The 20,633-nt window shown below is 36.1% G+C and overlaps 1 protein-coding gene across 6 annotated transcripts in view; it reads left to right on the top strand.

The window, feature by feature from the left end:
• LOC134529091 (polyamine-transporting ATPase 13A3) overlaps positions 1-20,633 on the top strand; it is a 145,867-nt gene that overhangs the window by 84,826 nt on the left and 40,408 nt on the right. For all 6 annotated transcript variants that reach the window (XM_063362814.1, XM_063362813.1, XM_063362815.1 and 3 more), the window contains 4 exons: positions 5,409-5,613; positions 12,001-12,196; positions 13,686-13,990; positions 16,118-16,318. In XM_063362814.1, coding sequence (XP_063218884.1) covers positions 5,409-5,613; positions 12,001-12,196; positions 13,686-13,990; positions 16,118-16,318 — 907 coding nt within the window. The remainder of the gene's footprint in view (positions 1-5,408; positions 5,614-12,000; positions 12,197-13,685; positions 13,991-16,117; positions 16,319-20,633) is intronic.

Raw genomic sequence — 20,633 nt, 5'->3', positions numbered from 1 at the left:
GGTGGCGTACCCACGAGGATGGGCGGTGGCGTACCCACGAGGATGGGCGGTGGCGTACCCACGAGGACGGGCGGTGGCGTACCCACGAGGACGGGCGGTGGCGTACCCACGAGGACGGGCGGGTGGCGTACCCACGAGGACGGGCAGTGGCGTACCCACAGGACGGGCAGTGGCGTACCCACGAGGACGGGCGGTGGCGTTCCCACGAGGACGGGCGGTGGCGTACCCACGAGGACGGGCGGTGGCGTACCCACGAGGATGGGCGGTGGCGTACCCTCGAGGATGGGCGGTGGCGTACCCTCGAGGATGGGCGGTGGCGTACCCACGAGGATGGGCGGGTGGCGTACCCTCGAGGATGGGCGGTGGCGTACCCACGAGGATGGGCGGTGGCGTACCCACGAGGATGGGCGGTGGCGTACCCACGAGGACGGGCGGTGGCGTACCCACGAGGACGGGCGGTGGCGTACCCACGAGGACGGGCAGTGGCGTACCCTCGAGGACGGGCAGTGGCGTACCCTCGAGGACGGGCAGTGGCGTACCCACGAGGACGGGCAGTGGCGTACCCACGAGGACGGGCAGTGGCGTACCCACGAGGACGGGCAGTGGCGTACCCACGAGGACGGGCAGTGGCGTACCCACGAGGACGGGCAGTGGCGTACCCTCGAGGACGGGCAGTGGCGTACCCTCGAGGACGGGCAGTGGCGTACCCTCGAGGACGGGCAGTGGCGTACCCTCGAGGACGGGCAGTGGCGTACCCTCGAGGACGGGCAGTGGCGTACCCACGAGGACGGGCAGTGGCGTACCCTCGAGGACGGGCAGTGGCGTACCCTCGAGGACGGGCAGTGGCGTACCCACGAGGACGGGCAGTGGCGTACCCACGAGGACGGGCAGTGGCGTACCCACGAGGACGGGCAGTGGCGTACCCACGAGGACGGGCAGTGGCGTACCCACGAGGACGGGCAGTGGCGTACCCACGAGGACGGGCAGTGGCGTACCCTCGAGGACGGGCAGTGGCGTACCCACGAGGACGGGCAGTGTCGTACCCACGAGGACGGGCAGTGGCGTACCCACGAGGACGGGCAGTGGCGTACCCACGAGGACGGGCAGTGGCGTACCCACGAGGACGGGCAGTGGCGTACCCTCGAGGACGGGCAGTGGCGTACCCACGAGGACGGGCAGTGGCGTACCCTCGAGGACGGGCAGTGGCGTACCCTCGAGGACGGGCAGTGGCGTACCCACGAGGACGGGCAGTGGCGTACCCACGAGGACGGGCAGTGGCGTACCCACGAGGACGGGCAGTGGCGTACCCACGAGGACGGGCAGTGGCGTACCCACGAGGACGGGCAGTGGCGTACCCACGAGGACGGGCAGTGGCGTACCCACGAGGACGGGCAGTGGCGTACCCACGAGGACGGGCAGTGGCGTACCCTCGAGGACGGGCAGTGGCGTACCCTCGAGGACGGGCAGTGGCTTACCCTCGAGGACGGGCAGTGGCGTACCCACGAGGACGTGCAGTGGCGTACCCACTAGAAGGGGCTGAGGTGGACTTAAGGAGCATAGTAGTGGCGTACCCATGAAGAGTGACAAAGGTGGACTAATGTAGCATGTCAGTGATCGATGTATGAGGACAGGCAGTGGCATACTCATAAGAAGGAGCTGAGGTGGATTCAAAAGATAAATTACTTATGTAATTTCAAACATAGTGCCACTTGTTTAAATAAAATGGCATTAACTGGATGTTAATTGTATAATAGCATCATGTATAAATAAAAATAAAGTTGTCTTATATTTTAATATGTAATTAAAGATCTAAAGATACAAGTACAAGATGTAACCCTTTTTGGTTTAGCTACGTTTGTGCTGGAACATCGATACTATTGACACTGTAGTAGAAAAAAAATTACTTGGGAGACATTAAAATATTTCCTTCTCAAAGTTTGTTTGTTGTGTTACAAATCTATTGCTGGCATTTCATTCCAAAATTTAGTCAATTTTTAGTGTTTTGAAGTGTAAATAGCAACATATATGTTTTACAGGTATTTTAACTATGTAAAATTCACCGTACTTAAATAAAACTGTGTAAATGGTAGGAAAAAGTAAATAGTAAGATCAAAAACAAAAAATTTCACTCTAAAATCTTTGTATAATAGCTGTACATGATTATATGTTCCTATCACATTTATCGAAAAAAAAAAAAATACTGTTGAGTCTCTCCTGCTCTAGTACTATGAACTAGACTTTCGAGCAGAGTCAAGCTGATGATGCTTGCTCGACTCGTCTCTTGTTTTCGAGTGTCTGCCCATTTATACCGACTATGCAAGCTGGCATTACACCTCACAGGCTTACCATGGCATTGTACCGTTTTTAATGCAGTTTGCTAAAATTAAACATTTTTATGCCAGTAGAATATGAAGTACGTAAGAAATTAACAATTCCAGTTATGAGAAGTGCCAAAGCCAGCAAGAACATAGGCACCAATGAAAAGTTGTTTTGAGTAATTATAGATGCAGCATGCTTTTTTTCAGATAAAACTTTTTTTTTATGTCTTTGAAAACATATTATAAAAGTTTGGAAGTGTACATTTTTTTTAATAAACTATGATATTTCCTATCAAACATTTTTTATGATAGGCAAACAACATTGTGTAGGAATGTACTGCCATGTAGTAGGTAATTGAAAAACCTGGCCATATCTGAATAAAACCAATTTCTGTTCTTCAAATGCTATAGTTTTTTGTATCTATTTTTTGGCCAAACATCGTAGGTACTCAATATTTTATTTAAGGACAAAAATAGATATTACATTAAAACTTTGCAGGAAATACATAATTTAATATATTGAAACAAACATTTTATTTTTTCAAAATAATTTCAAAAGCAATGTACTGTTATGTTTCATGGACTCTCTCGGCAACATTTTTTATAGTTTTAAACCACTTAGGCTTACTTAAAAAAAATTTTATAGCAATAAAATTATAGGAACAGAAAAAATTTGTAGTAATTTAATTTTTGTAGTCAAAAAACAAACAGTTTTGTTTGGTACAGTGCGGTGCCTTATGTTCACACATTAAATGTTGCTTCAGGCCGCCATCTGGTTGCCAGTTGTCCTTTTCTGGTGGATGTCACAGCAGTCATGGTGTGGCATACTCTTTTCGAGGGTGTTTTAAATGTATGATTTTTAGATTATGTGCCCTCCTTGACCTTTAACTCCATGGTTAATGATGACAACCTATACGAACTGCCAAGAGAGAAAAACCAGACATAAAAATCCCTGAACAAAAAATTTTTTAAATTTGCAAATAGAATTTCCCATAAATGTCCCTCCCTGATAGTGATGTGTCAAACGATTCTTAAAATCAAACCCAGTAGAGCAAGCAAAGATAAGGTGACTAATGAGATTAATAAAAAAATAAAATTCTTAAAAAAATTTAATTTATTTTCCTTTAACAAAAATGATCTTACAACTTATGGCAGTATATTCATATTTTGTAACAAAGGCATTGCATTACTTCAAAATTAAAAAATTCTCAAACAGAAATATTTTAAAAATGCCCTACTTAAAATATATAGACACGTAACAATAAGTATGCCGACGTACTAGTTTATGCCTATAATCCATTAAACGCTAGTGAGCACTTTGTAAAATGTTTAATATACCTTTAACACTAAACTTAACTTAATAAATTAAAATATACAAAAGATAAAATATATAATTATATTTATAAGCAAACATTACACACAAAAATTACAAGACTTAAAAAATTCTAGAGTTCTTTATTTGTGCACAACCTAGCCAAAGTAATTAGTGAGTTTTGTAGATTTACAAAATTTTATTAATATGCAAGAATAGTTCGCCAAAGTTAACTGAAAAATGCTAGAAACCAGGTTTTTTTTTCTCCTAATTCCAAAAAGAACTCAAAAATTTACCATAATTTTGGTTCTCTAAACAGGAAACAAAGTGTGTAGTTATTTCGCCATCACTGGGAAAAATCATAAACCTTGTAAAACAGTTTTAGTAACAAATTCTGCACAGTATGCTCAGGTCTTCCCCATTAACTGCCTAGGTTCAGCATCCTGTCCAGTTCACCGCAAACACTATCAGCCACTGAAAAATCAAATTCCAAATGTGAAATACAAAATTCTGTTTCTTATTTCGAGATAGTAAAATACTAGTGCCAAAACATTTAACATCATGGTCACATTTAAGTTCATGCTCAAAGAAAGTTATTGCGGCTGCTTAAGTTGGTCTTGTGCAAAGTCATTATAATGAGCAACCATTCATCACATATTCTTCTCGCACATAATTTTATAAATAGTTTCTTGGCATTTATTTTCAACAAGAATCTGGTGTTTGCCTTGGGGGAGACATGCAAATAAATATTAAATCGGAGGCCTAACTTCATAGTTGGTAGCTGAAGTTCTTGTAGTTAAGCTAGACAGTGAAGTCATCTGGAGGTCGAATCAGAACTCATCGTCCAAGCATGTCCGATCCCGGTCGTGGCACACAAACTGCCTCGAGCTTCGTGGCATGCCAACTCACTACGCCACTTGCTCCGCTGTTTGTCTCTGACGTCTGGGCAGCGAAAACACATACTTTTCTTGTGTTGGCAGAAGTGCGAAACAAATTGTTTACGTCATTTAGATTTAAAACAAAAAATTTATAAAAAATAATAACCAAGTTACAATTCAATGTAATTTTAAAACCCCAAAATTATTAAAACTAATGTTTTACAAAGTTAAAATTAAAATTAATCATTACTAAGCAATACCACCTTAAGAAAACTAAAGGCTCTGTAAATGTTACCAAGGGAACTGGTAAAAATGACCGTAATTACCTCAAATCGTCTCAAAATTAAAAAATTTTACTTTGCAGCAGCTGCAATTTTCATAAAATTTCTATTAGTTCTAGGAACTAGTTTTAGGAATTTTTTTAGAGTTACGAATAAATTCTTTTGATATAGTTAAACTATTTAAGAGGCATGTATTATTCATATTTTAAATTCCATTTTTAACACTTATTGGCACAAATATTAATGATACAATTCCATGCGTACACACACCTAAAAAATTGAACCTGCATACGCAAGTATTCATTTATCATTGTGGTGGGGCTTCCTGTAGCACAAATACTTATTTATTTTTCTGTTTTGACCATGCAGTTTTTAATTTTAAGTAGTTTTGCTGGTGTGGCGAGGCCAGGGTTAATTATTTGATCCTAACGTGCAGCATGATGGACAATAGTCTGAGCACCTACGCAGTACTCAGTTGGTTTGGAGCCCAACTGAACTCTGGAGGGCAAATCTGTGGAATGTAAAACCCTAGGTTTGCCTTGAAATATATATTTATAAACCTAATTTATTTTTGTTTGCTTTAGATTAAATATTTGTTTGTTTCCTTTTCATTTTTCAGGCGTCTGGTGTATGGCAGCAATGAGATAATAATTCCAGTGCAAGGAATCATCACTTTGCTATTCCTGGAGATTCTGAATCCATTTTATGTGTTTCAACTGTTTTCATTTTGCCTATGGTTTGCAGACAACTACATGTATTATGCACTGGCCATCTTGGCAATGTCTGCTTTTGGTATAATCATGGCAATCCGACAAACAAGAAAGGTGAGCATTAAGTTTTTGAGGTGATGGTTGTAGTTTATAAATTCTACTAAATCCACTGTGTCTCAAAGGTCCATAATGTCATGTTTTATTCATGTATTGCCATGGGATACAGAGAGGTTAGGGTAAAACCTGTGACTCGTACAGCAATATTTTGGGTCATACAACATTTACAGCATGTTACTTGGTCTGAAAACTCCCCATTGATCAAGGGTATTATTTTATGCCTTTACTCTCCAGTTATCCTAATGTATGGAGTAATGGATTTGATAAACTGAAAGATTTAAGTCACCAAAGAATTTTGAAAATTATTCTTTCTGGAAGAATTTATGACGAAGTTAGATTTTTTTCTTTTAAAACAGTGTATTGTGTGTTTATGTAATATTTATCTTTTTCCAGCAGGAAAAAAAATTAATATTAAATAAATATGTCCATGTACATACTACTGATTTTCTTATAGTGCGTCGTAGTGCCTTTATTGGAGTGGCATAACCATCTTAAATGAAGAATTGCATTAATTGAATTGAATTGAATTAATTCTGTTAATGGTGAAAGTTTTTGATGGTTTAAGTAAAGAAATGTGTAATATTATAATGTAATTACTCACTAAAATTATGTTTTTAATGACAAAGTGGTCAGTTTCGAGGAATTCGGTAAGTAATTTTTTAAAGTAGTCGAACCAATGTTCTCAAACTTTCCCTTTATTTCATTTATAAAATATACTACAATCTTTTTAAGTATTGTATCAAATTTAGGCTAATTATCATTGCTTTTATTATAATTTACATTAGTCAAGTTACATTCAACCATTCAATTTGGTTTCACTAAAACAAAACCAATGTCCGCAAATATGGATTATCAGATCATGCCCCTTAAATTGTAAATGAACTGAATTAATAATTTTATCCTAGTGTTTGGTTATGACATTCAAATAAACTTATATAAAATACAGATGTATGCCTTATTGAGATGGCTGTGGTGGTTTTTAGACTCATGGCAGTTCAAGTTAATCCTAGGCTGCTTGCACAATCTTAACTTGAGGCAAAGGAACGTATTACTCTATTTGATTAACCTGCAAAGTTTTTGCTCAGATTTTATTTACTCAACTCTACAAGCAGCCCTTAGAAATGAATGATTTTTGCTGTCAGATTTGAATATTTTTATTTTATATAAAAATACGGGCATATGTTATGAAAAAAAAAACTATATTGTTCTCCATCAATGATTCAATGTGCTCTTATTTTTAAGTAAACTATTTTAATTATAGAGCTAATCATACTATTTAATTTTTTCATACTAAAGTTTTAGGGAATAAGTTCCCTCATCTTCAGTAACTTGTAAACCTTGGTATTGTATGTAATTCAGCATAATTAGTATTGGAGTGCAAAAAGCTTATAGTTGTCGAGCTATTGGTCCTCATGTTGGGAGGGATGTTGAGTGTAAGGGAGTTGATGACGGACATTGTTTTAAGTGTAGGTGCCAGCTTGTTTCAATAATAGATTAGTGAAATAGGCACTGATTGTCATTTGAGAAGGTGAGATTAGGGGAATGGCCAGTGTAGGAAAGAGAACCTGAAGTACTCTGTAGCTGACCTTCAAACATGCTTTTTGCCTGAGGGACACCATCAGATTTAGAGACAGGAATCCGGGATGTTGGCTGCCAATCATTCGGTTAACAAAGTATAAGACAAATTTAAGTTCCGCATGGTATATTTTTGTTTTAACTAAATACTCGCACTTAAAAAAGGGTATGCCGTAGACCGTGCACACAAGTAAAGCATTTATTAGTAGGCATGCCGCTAAACAAGACTAGAAATAAATAGCAAGCCCTTGAAAACTTAATTAATTTAATATACATAAAATCGTTAGTCGCTAGGCTCAGTCTGAGAGTTCATTGCTGTTGCTTGAACAGATACACACAGAACGAGATCAACATCAAACATTTACAATTAAGAGTTCATAAACGTCAGTTATGCTTAACAAGAGTTTGAACAAGAGCGTGTGAGGCTAGCGATCAATTATAGCTAGTTGAGTGGGCAATTGCACACCTTGGTTAAATGAGTGAGTAATCTAGTGGAGGATGATTGTCGAAGTGGCAGGTTGATGGTTGTGACTGAAGACTTGCAGTGCTGGCAGGAATTGTAGAGCGTGAGTGGCTACTAGGCATGCTGGCACATCACCGCACAGGGCTAAGATATGTACGAGCGCTTTCAAGGTAACAGTTGTCTTGACTTCAATATTTCATTTCTTCACCTTTTTATATATAGGAAAACTATTGCAAGGAGGTATCTCGGCAGCATTTCTTGTGACCCATTAAGAAAAATTTTTACTTTTTCAATCCTTTAATTTTTGTGGTTCATATAAAATTTAAATGACTATAATGAAAGTAATAAATGAAAATTCTGTTTCTGGGGTAAAGTAGAACTATTTAATCTGTACAAATTACTTTTGTATAGTCATATGATGATTACATTTTAACTCATTGGTAAAAAAAATCATTCATTTTTTTATTTTTGACATAGGGTTAACCCCACTTTAACAGAGTTAGGGTGCCCAGTTCTAAGATCTCTAAGAGGTCACGCTTGTTTGGTTTGCCGTTTCATGTGACTATCAAGTAAAGGTCTATGAGTACTCGAAAAATATTAGATATTCGTGAATAATTTTATATTCTATTCAACATTTAAAATTAAATAATTTTTTTAAAACTAAACATTACTCCTGCCCCTTGAAGTAACGCTCTAATTCATTCCAAGAATAATTATAGTTTAAAAAACTAAAGAAACATGCTTTTAAAGATTATTAAACTAAAAAGTAAATAAAATTTAAAATTTAATTTATGACAATAGTATATAAGCAATACTAGTATAAATGAGAAAAAAGCTTGAGGCGCTTTGTGCTATATTTTTTGTATACTAAGCGACCCAAACTTTTTTTTTCTCATTTATATTAGTATTGCTTATATACTATTGTCATAAATTAAATTTAAAATTTTTTTTTTTACTTTTTAGTTTGATAATCTTTAAAAGCATGTTTATTTAGTTTTTTAAACTATAATTATTTTTTAATTTTTAGTTTGATATTTTTTAAAAGCATGTTTTTTTAGTTTTTAAAATATATTTATTTTTTTAACTTTTTAGTTTGATATTCTTTAAAAGCATGTTTTTTTAGTTTTTAAACTATATTTATTTTTAACTTTTTAGTTTGATATTCTTTAAAAGCATGTTTTTTTTTTAGTTTTTTAAACTATATTTATTTTTAACTTTTTAGTTTGATTTTCTTTAAAAGCATGTTTTTTTAGTTTTTTAAACTATATTTATGTATAATTATCATAGGGAAATGAGTTACCGACACTACCTATTACCATCTGAGATAACTATTTGGATTTGCAACGTCACAAAGAAATAGGAAAGTCTCTCCGAATCATTTACAGTTAGATGTATTGATATAATCTTAGAATTTAATGGATAAAAAAAAAAAAAAATTTTCGGCGTGGCCGGGAGTAGAACCCACGATCGCTGAATCTGAAAGCTGACGTCACAGAAGTCGCGCGCCTTAGACCGCTCGGCTAACGAACGTAATAAAATTAGTAGGACATTTTACAGGCATAAGGCACTCACTCTTAGTCGAAAGAGTTACAGACGGACAGACACACATACAGGTGAAGCTAATATAAAGCATGTAAAAAAGAGTGCTAATCAATCACATTTTTCCCATAGGAGTGTATGTTGATCAAAATAATTTTTTTTCCAATCAGGTGTGTGTCCCTGCTGACTACCATTTTAGTCGAGACACTGCTCCAGTTAAAATCAATTTACATTGCAAATATATGTCTGAATACAAGTACATTTAAATAAATTTGGAATAACATTTTGAGACCAAACAAGCTAAAATTAAACTTAAAAAATTCACTTACCACAGTGTTTACTTAATAGGGCATGGGCATAGATAGCATTCCTAAGTAGGCACTACCAACATTTCTGAGTTACAAAATACTAGTGTTATTAATATAGATCTTTTCATTTCTAATAAGAATTTAAAAAAAAGTATAAACTAAATTTTTTTATATTATTAGAAAGATTTTTTTAACCTGTTAACATAATTCCCGACTGCTGTTTACTGAATGTGTGTCTCCCATGATTTTCCACTAGCGCATTCTAGTAGGCACAAGGTAAACTAGCCCTGAAAACTTCTAGCTTTCCTCTCCAGAGCTGCTGCTGACATACTGGATGGCGTAAAATAAATGTTAGCTAAACACTCGGGCGTCATTGGAGATAAATACACAATGAAGGAATGAATAGCTGTTAAGGAAAGAGAAAAATACAAAGGCTGAACAGATCAAATTGGAGCTTTACAAAACTATGTGTATAAATATACAAAAATTTCAGGAATTGTAAGAAATTTGTATATCCCATTAAGGGGAGTACACTTTAAGGTGCAGACATAAACTGACATAGATGCACAGCAGAGGTACAGATATTGGGTGCACACTATACGCACCTACAAACATGTTAAAGAGAAACTTCTCAAATCAAGGAACATTAATACCATACAAAATTTAGATGGTGTCAGCAGATACATAATTTAACCAAACACTGGAACATTGCAAAATTGAAAGTGAAATGTTATCGTCGTCCTGATACCACGCACAATAGCAACACACTAAGACGACTTACGTGTCCCCATGACCAGCCTCCGCAGTACAGTCCTCGATAACTAGTGTACTTGACCAAGAAGTATACTATACAAGACAGAGCAATGCAATCTGCAAGCTTAAATTGCTGTACAGACGTAATTATTCCACGCATGCAACGAACAATCCTGACTTGGGAGGAGGAAAAGAAACACGAAGCATCACATCTAAACATTTTCGATGATCGCGGAAGCTGTGAGGGCAGCACCTTCACTCCGGTGCCGGTGCAGAAGCAACAGAACAATTTTCAAACTTTAAATTTTATTGGTTTAATTTCTTTAATTTTCACCTCTCTATTATGGTTATATATGTACACCAGCCCCTCAAAGTAACGCTGTTCGATTAGCGCTGTTTTGAAGTAACGACGCCAATTAATTAGGGCATGATTTGAAGTAGCGCGGTCATATATTCAAAGTAGCGCTCTTTCTCGTACACATAATTTATTTTATTTTCATACGTGCACAATGTAACAAACGAAATGCAACAAATTAAAAATAAGACGGCACTTGTGTAACATAAACATTATGACGAATCAAAAAAAGATTTTACCTTTTTATGTAATAGTTATTTGCTTCCATCGCATATTTTTAAAGCCTAATTAAAATTGCACAGTAAATAATATTTCGTAAATACATTTTCCGACGCCTACGTGTGTGTTTAGCTAATGTTTATACATACTACGCCGTCTTGCAACTCAGTAGCAGCTCTAGTGGGAAATGCCGGAAGCTTTCGAGGCTAGTTCACATCTTGCATGACAGGCTGCGCTGACTCCTAGTCGTGCGTACACGAAGTTACTCTTTTTTTAGAATCGATTTCAATATAAACTAATTACTAAACCTAATAAATTAAATTGTATTTAGATGTGTTAACAGTATGTAAATACGTACATTTAAACAAAATAAATGTCATATAAGGAATAGTAAATAAAATTATTTCAGTGGCTGGAGAACCAATTATTATGAATAACATGCACTCTTATGGCAAAAACGTATTTGATTAGCGCTCTATTTTCTTGGAACAAATTAGAGCATTACTTCGAGGGGCTGGTGTATATATCTTTCTATTTATCATTTTACTGTATTTTATGTCTATTTTTCTTGGACTCCTTAAAAAAATATATTTAAAAAAAATATATTTTAATTGCCCCAGAAAATATTTAATATTCGTGAATAATTTGATGTTCGGTTAGAAGTTCAATTTTAATTTCAAAATCTGTTGGCAGAAATTCTTTGGGACAACGCTGTGCAACAGTTACGAAACCGAACAGTCACCTAACCAAATAAACTGCTGACACTTGTGCCTTCAATTTTTAACTAAAAAAATTTTAACAACATTTTTTTTCTTATAAAATAATTCAGCAGTTATGAAAATGTCAGTTATGTAGATAACATTTTTATTGACATGTCACAGTTCGGAGCTGCGGGCAGTCTATTTCCCGCCTCTGGAGTTGGAAGGTGAATGGTGTATTGGACTCGCAGTCATTCTACCAAGTCATTTTCTTCTAAACCTATACAAAATTGCCAGTTTTTTAAAATAATGTTTTTAAATTAGATTTTATAGAAATTTCTGATATTTCTTGCTGTCCATGAAATATGAACGATGTTCTGTTTTCGTATTTTCATTTGATGTGAACATCAGTAATTGCTGATTATGTTTTGCTGCTGTTCTAAATTGTTGACATTACTACATTTTTGGTTTCAGAATCAATTCAAGCTACGTAGCACAGTTTGCTCGTCAGATGTTGCGGTGGTTATCCGCAAAGACAAAGCAGAAACTATACCGACTGCACACCTGGTACCAGGAGACGTTGTTATTATTCCAGCCCATGGGTGCATAATGCCATGCGATGCAGTGTTGCTGGCAGGGACATGCATTGTAAATGAAAGCATGCTAACAGGTAAAATCAATACAGTTGAATGAAAAAAAAAAAAGTTCATTATTAATGGCTTGATCCAAAGTGTATAACATGTGTTATATATATAATTTGATGTTAAAAATTAATTAAATATAATTGAGAATAATTTATTGAGAATAATTTAAAAACTCCATTTTTGTTTGTGTTGAACCTTGGTTGTCATGGCTTTTGAGTTAATGCCTTGTCATGGCTACTGCTTGGCGAGTGTAAGGTGCAGTGAAACGTTGATGAACTTCAACATCACACTCACCCTCAACTCAAGAATATGGACAGCTATGATGTCTGATAAAACTCTTAACATGTTGAAACTCATCTTTGTTAGCTCAAACATTGGTTTTTAGATTCTGATTTTTTGGGCATATTGTGTGGCTTTTTGTCAAGTGTAGATAAGTCTTGTTAAATTTTATAATATGCAAAACATGAGTATCAGAAAAGTTTTTTGACAAGGGTTTTAAATTATAAGTTTGAATTAACATATTTTATAATGTTGAAGGGTGCTGGGTTTGAACCCTGGTTGGATCGTTCCCAGCAACCTGCAATATCCGCACTAACAAGCATGAAAGGCGTAGAAATTAAGAAAAACTAAGCCCTATGCTGGAATATGGAAGGAAACTGAAGCTATGTGTAAGTGTGAAGCCGTAACACAGGTAGACTCAAAATTAAAGAATAGGAAAATACCATATGAACAAGACAGCCTATTCATAACTCACCGCTGTAACATTTATTCAGTAATACTTTTCATATAACAGGTAATAACTTCATTATCAGTTACAAGGTCAATAAAAAATATTTCCATGAATACAATCGTAAGTAAATGTGAAACAAGCATATTTACGTATTTACATTTAGACCAACCATACATGTAGCCAGTTGTACCACTAAGACAATAATAAACAAAATATATTCATTTACAACTATTCTCCAACATTTATAATACATCTTTTGTGATTAAAAGTGATAATAATAAAAATGTATGACTAGATTTATAATTATACATTAAGATTACGTGACTCGAAATCACACCGATATTGGAAAATACATAACTAAAACCTGGGGAGGTTTAGGAATTGGTGTACAATATTATGTTTGACTTGAACTGAGATAAACTTAACTGTATTAATAAGGTATTTATTTTCTACTAAAATCATATGACTGTGTGGAATTACTCTCCATATTAGTTGCTATTGTTTAACTTGGTTATGGTTTTTTTGTTTGTAAAAATAATTACCAAACAATATTTTTTTGCAAAATATTATGGCTTTAAACTTTTTTTTTCTACTATGGCAACATTTGAAGTAATTATCAAGCACACAAAATTAAATATATTTTATACCGTTTTAAGATAGACCATTTACTTAATGTTGTGATTGAATTTAAAAATGTTATGATAGTTTTTTCATGCCTTTGCAGTTTTTATGTTGTATGATGTGTTTATTTTTTATTATTTGGAGGGCAATTGTAATTGTTGCAGGGGAAAGTGTTCCGGTGACTAAAACGCCAGTCCCCAACACCCAAGGCACTCTCTACGACAGCAAGGAACACGCGCGACACACGCTGTTCTGCGGCACCCACATCATTCAGACTCGGTACTTCGGCAACGAGACGGTCAGGGCGGTGGTCATCAGGACAGGCTTCTCCACAGCCAAGGGCAGTCTCGTGAGGTCGATCATGTACCCACCGCCGGTGGATTTTAAGTTTGAGCGTGATTCGTACAGATTTGTGGAGCTTCTGGCGGGCATAGCAAGCATCGGATTTGTGTACACGGTCATAACTAAGGTAATTTTAGCTGTAGTTCATTTAAACATTTCTGATTTGTTTCCTTGAAAAAATAACGTATCTTGTAACTGTTGTTTAAATTTTCTAACATTTTTACCTGTTACTCTCAATCACTAGGATATTATTTGCACCGTACTTTTTATACTTTGTATCAATTGTACAGATTGCAATATTAATTTCAAAGTAAAGAGCACACCCGCCCCTCGAAGTAACGCTCTAATTTGATTCCGGAAAACAGAGTACCAATCAAAACGATGCTGATCAAATCCTTTTTTTTTCATAAGAGTTGTTGATCAAAATAATGTTTTTTCCAATCCGGTAAGTGTGCTTGCTGACTACCGTTTTAATCAAGCCACTACTACTGTTAAAAATTAAGTAACAATACTAGTCTAAATCCATTTGAAGTACTTTCGCCTTTGTCAAGTCTTTTCAGCACTTCCAGTTTTTCTTTTAATGTACACGAGTTATGTTTACGCTTGCTTGTCATGATGACCAACAGCAGGGACAAGCACAGAATGTAAAAAACCACACTACACACCGCTCACAAGGGCTCACAAAACACAGGGCAAGTGCGCAGTAGCAGGTAACACAGCAGTAGCATGTGACACACTGACTGTCTGACTCGTCATAGTTGGGAACAGAAGAGGAGAGGAATGCCTTTGTTTACTCTGGTTGAAGGTCACTGCCCTTCCGCTAATACACACTCACAAACCACCCTTCATTTCGACCTAATGTTGTCACGTAATATAGGCTGTTGGATTTGTTAAACTCGGAATATTTGAAATTGCAGTTTAGGCTATGTGAGTAATTAAAAATATTATATGATACTAAATATGTACGCTAAATAATAAAGGTGTATTTTTCGTCTGACCTTTCATACATATTTGACATATCAGACACTAAATATGCCTCAAAAAGACAATATATGGCATTATATGACAAAATTCCACCTAATCCGAATTTTCGCTAATCCGAACAGGGTTCGGTCCCAATTAGTTCGGATTAGCGGGATTATACTGTATGTATATATATTTGCAATATTTGAGGGTTAATTATATATACATAAGGAAGGGATACGATACAAATAAGGTTTTTTACTCCACCATGGACTGATAGACCGTGGAGGTATTCCTATAATGAAAGGTGGGTCGCCAGCTGAAAAAGTTTGGGAACCACTTCTTTAAAGTATGATAACATGGTAACAACTTAAGATAGTGTTTTACGTAGAATTAAGAGGTTTTGTGTTTATCTTTAATATTAAAATTGTTGTTTTTGAGAGTAGCGGCTTGTATGAAAAGATAGAAATAAAATTCAGAGAAGCGTATTTTTGTTCCTCTAATTTTCTGGTTGTTACACAATACAGTTACAATAATGTCTACTGCAGTTTCCTTAAGTTATATTGAAGCATTTAATTAACAACACTGACTTCGGGCTACAAGTCCTATTTGTGAACAGGTTTTATGGGACGTAAAGCACATTGAGTTGTTTCGGTTCTTTCAAATCTGTAAACTAATGTCAACAGGTAACGAAAATAACCAAATCATTATTAAAGCAGCTGTTAGTCTAATAATGGTTCATGTTGAGTTTTGTACTTTTTGGTTTATCATACTGCCATAAGTAACAACTTACCACTGAAAACAAAAAATTATAAGAAACAAGCAACACATTTCACAAGATGGCTACATAATACCCTCTTATTATAAACTAAAAACCTTCACAGATTTCTAAAACCGACTTTGGCATTTAAATGATTTTCATTATACTCTTGAGTCTGGTACATGACAGGTGTATTGTGGAGCAAATAATAAGCTTATAAAACTTACACTGCACTGAAAACAAGTAGGTATACATTGAATAATGATAAAAATATTGATTTTAATAATGGAAAATGCATAATTGGATAAAAACATTGAGCCTGGTTTTATGAATGCACACAGCCTCGTTATTTCTTCGGTAGTTTTCTCTTGGCTGTAAATTATTAATTATACCTGCTGAATAAGTTCATATTTTACATTGTACCTCTTAACACTGATAAAACAAGTACTAAAGGAAAGACTGAAATACACATCGCTCTCTGTCCCATGCAGATGTGTGCCTATGCGTATTGATTGAATTGTGTATTTTCAGTTTATGCGAGGCATCAGCTGGTCTGATATTGCCCTTGATTCCCTGGACCTTATAACCATTGTGGTCCCGCCAGCGCTGCCTGCAGCCATGACAGTAGGCAGGTTTTATGCCCAGAGCCGTCTCGAGAAGAAAGGAGTTTATTGCATCAGCCCTCGAGCCATCAATGTCTCAGGATCAGTGGATTGTGTTTGCTTCGACAAGGTGAGATATTTTATTTTTTTTTAAAAATAATTTACTTTTTAAAGTTTTTTTGATTTGAATGAAAATACCTGTACTAAATAATAAAAGGAAATGGTCATTGTCAAGTTTTGAATGTTTTGTTTCTGCTATAGAGATGTACAAGCTTCCCACAGCAGTTTTTGAAGTTGTTCTTAGGAGGGTTATGCTGCATGTCTCTATCTGCCATGTGCCCAAATAGGGTTCTACTGTTAATACATACGTGTGCATTCAGCCATTTTTCACTGTGTTGCTTTCAAACACCATACTGTGCATTGCGAAGAGAGGAAAATGCTATGCAATAACTAATCTGAATAAGCTATAGTAGGTTTCTTTTTGGTGGTTAATTTATTACAAAAATTTGTTTGTACTTTTTTTTCACATAACACTGTTGTTTTTTTTTGTTGAATATAAAGTGTGGATTTTTTTTAAATTTATATGCTGAGGTACTGAATTGAGCCTAAAAATGTATGTCAGTGCACCATACTTACCTGAACAAAAGCGGACTCCTACATTGAGATGTCCCCACTGGAAAGACCACTAATTTATGCTGATATTTTTCACAAACACCATCTTTATCTTGCCACAACATATAATTCCTCTTATTCCGCTTAATATACTGACCATCAACTTTACGGAATTTCCTATCCAACATTTTGAATGTTATGGAAGATATTAAACAAATGTTAAAGTTTAAAGTGGTTACACACCATTTGCAAGATTAACCACCGTCAATGTCTCAATGCAAGTGACTGTATCAAAACCTACGTATGAATGTGGTTTATGGCCAATTGCACCATTGGAGTGGCATTCCTGAGCACACAGGGTGTCTACTAGGTCACGAAAGTCACGAAAAAGTCACGAATGTTGTAAAAGGTTACGAAAGTCCCGAAAAAGTCACCATTTTTAAGTATGTTTTGGTGGAAGTCACGAAAAAATTAATTACAAGGCTAATGTGTATTTCTTGTGCACTGATCTTGTATATACCATATTTTTTGTGCTTTTGGCAGCTTGCATTTTCAGGAAAATCATCGCTTAAGATGTTCCCACACAATACATTTTCCCGTGTTTAACTAGGCCAGTCCCGCCATTTTCGCCATAAGACGTTTACTTTAAATTCCCGTTCAAAATGTTGCTTACAGCTTCTATTCTCCTACGTGCAACGTCATAATTTTTACATAGAATGCAGAGAAAATTTTAATAATAGCGAGTTGCTCTTCTTTATTTAAAAAAAAAAGTCCATTCAAATGCTGTGAAAACGTAATTTATTCAATTCTCGTACCTTACACGCTTAAAAAAAGGATGGTATTCGTTCCGTGGCGGTCACGGCATAGTCAGTTTCATTCTTACTCTACAGATCGCACATAATCGATTGCAGCTGTCAAGGCGTCAATGCGCGCGACCCGCGTCCATATCGATAAGTTGTTGGCCAAATAGCGAGCGCGAGCGTTCATAATCGAACTATTAGCGTTGAGTTCGATTGTTTACTGCTTGCTTGTGTGTACGAAACGTAAATTTATGTTTGGCTAGGATAAAAGAAAGCCAAAAATTTGTGCACAAAATGTGTGATGTATTTTCGTGTTTTCGTTTTGTTAACGACTATGTTTACAAATTACAAAACAACAAAATCCCTAAATTACCGCCCTTTTTTATTTTCCAACTGAAATCATTGTCGAAGAGGTTAAAGTGCTACGGAATGGAATTGTAATATTTTCTATGATATAATGTGCTGAAAATGTTTGCCAACAAATGTTAACGTGTTTTAGCACTTAAAGTGTGACGAAAAATTGGCATGCGGGAAAGCAGATATAATTAATTTTATTCAATTAAGTTTCAAACTAACCTTCATTTGTAGGCTTAATTTATGTCTTTTTTTCCAGCACTTAGGCCTGTATATTTTGATAAAGAAAAGTAAACGTTCAATTTTTCATTTTATTTTTGATGTAAGGTATAGGTTACACTTAATTTTATAACATTTAAAAATTATACCATTTTGACAAGTTTCGTGGTCACACTTCAGTGGAAATTGTCATGAAAAAGTCAAGAAAAAGTAACTAATTTTTATTTTTGTAACTCAGTAGACACCCTGGCACAGCACCAATTAGATTCACTAGAATTACATTTGGGGCCACCCATTTTAATGGTTTGGAAACTCTATCCAAGGCCCAAGAAGTGTTTCATGCTTCGAATAAATTTAATAATTAACAATTATATTAGTTTGTTCCATCAATACAGTTGTACCATTAATATTGATAATATACTATAAATTCAAAATTTATTATTACTCATCTTAAATGTGTATCAAAAAATTTATATTCTGCACTACATGTTTGTTTTAAGGTTATGCACAAAGATATTCAAGGAACCATTAGAGAAGAATTAGAAATAATCCAAAGCCTTTTATAAAAAATTTGGTCTTACAAACTTATTTTTGAGGCTATGCAAAATAAAGATTTTAAACGAATCCCTGTAAATTCCTAGGTCAACAATGCATAAAGGTCCAGAAATACTTTGGAAGAAAGAGAGATTTTTAATTTATTGGAACAAAAATGTCTTGTTTAACATATTTTTTTTTCCAAACATTCTTCTTCATCAATTTTTATTCAAATGTTAAAATTTTAATTTACTGCAAAACAATTCTTACAAAATAAAATTTGTCTCATTGCCTTAGACCTCCCAGACTAGCTCAAAATTGGTCTGAAGTGGAAATTCATGAACACTTGAAGAAATCATTTGTATGCTGAAAAATCATGTTACTTTACCAAAAACTTCACATTAGCACCATCGCCATCATCTTCCGACCACGGGAACAAGTAGATGCCGAATCTGCAAACAAGGTGCACATAACCTCTTCACTGATTTCGGAACAAACAAGTTTACTGTCCGCAGGTACCGAAGGATGAGTATTCAAAGATAGTTCATAGTTAAGTCCCACACAAACACACAGTACAGCCAAAGGACTACGTCTTCGGAACAAAAGACGAAACGACTCATGTTTGCCTCATTGTAGTCGGCGAATTCTAAATACAAAGTCCAAAAATGTTATAAATCAGGGCCACACGGACTAAAGATGTGAAATTTGCTTGTACTACATAATTTTATTGTTTTGTGAGCCACTGGCCCAACGCGACCTACTGGATACCTCGTCCAGCCAATGACTAAAGGAACGAGGCTATGCAGTCGCATCTGCCCGACAGAAGTTGCAGGTGTGTCATCTCTCAGCCAATCACAGCACAGCCCTTACAAAACCCTAGCAGGATACAATTTCTGACCCCTCATAGTGCGGCGTTTCTGGCAAAAATTATAATAAGAAAAAAATGAAGTCTGGTGACCTCACTTTCAAACAATCACAAAAATACCTTATAAATTTACCAGCCAATGTGGGCGCATAGCAATACAGCCGCCTGACACCTTACAAGATTTTTTTCTCACTGTTAGTTAATTTTCTGTCCCCTCCCCACCCCCCCCACCCCCCCACTCTCTCTCCACCCCCCCCCCCCCCCCTCATCTCTTTCTTACACAACAGGCCAAACTATTTCATTAGCTTTTAGACAAAAATGATGGCAAAAACAAAGTACAAAGGAAAATTAAATTAATATTCTCATTTATGAACAAAGTAAAAAAAAAATACTAAAAATAATGTTGGATCCCATAAAAATGTAAATTTACAACCAAACCTGTAAAAAAATCCCTAGGGGCTTATTCACCATTAAGTAAATAAATTGTCATATCACCTTAAAAATCATTAAACAAAGTAAATTTTGATTATAAAATATGTTACTTGAATGGTATCAGCAAACCTAACAAATGTACTGAAAATGATGAAACAACATAATAAATCATTACTTAAACCATTTAATAAGTAGGGTGGGCATTCACCTGGGTTGTTACAAATTATCTGTTTATAGTAGGCTATCGATACAAGCATTCATAAATTCTATTACAAAATAAATCTTTATGACATCGTAAGCTAGGAACTAGTGACATTGGGTGTTTAATATTTGCTCTTCAACTTGACATTTGAAATCAGTATCCACAGATTCAAAATCCATGATTAGAGTTTCTGTTTGTGCTACACATTTCCAGTGGACATTTGGTCGAACCATGGATTGAGTAGGAACTAAAATCATTCAATGTGTTTGGGTAACTGGCCATTTGGCACACTAACACATAAATTAATTGTAGAATATGTAGTTAAGATGTTCTCGGTCATCCATAATGTAAATCTCGTAATATCTATAATCAAGAAAAATATGTTTAAAAGTAAGTAAAACTCCGTTGCATAACCTGGATTCCTATA

The sequence above is a fragment of the Bacillus rossius genome, chromosome 2 (genome assembly GCF_032445375.1).
Source record: "Bacillus rossius redtenbacheri isolate Brsri chromosome 2, Brsri_v3, whole genome shotgun sequence".
In the NCBI taxonomy this organism is placed as follows: domain Eukaryota; kingdom Metazoa; phylum Arthropoda; class Insecta; order Phasmatodea; family Bacillidae; genus Bacillus; species Bacillus rossius.
The sequence above is the reverse complement of the archived record's forward strand: the minus strand, read 5'-3'. Positions and strand labels throughout refer to the sequence as shown.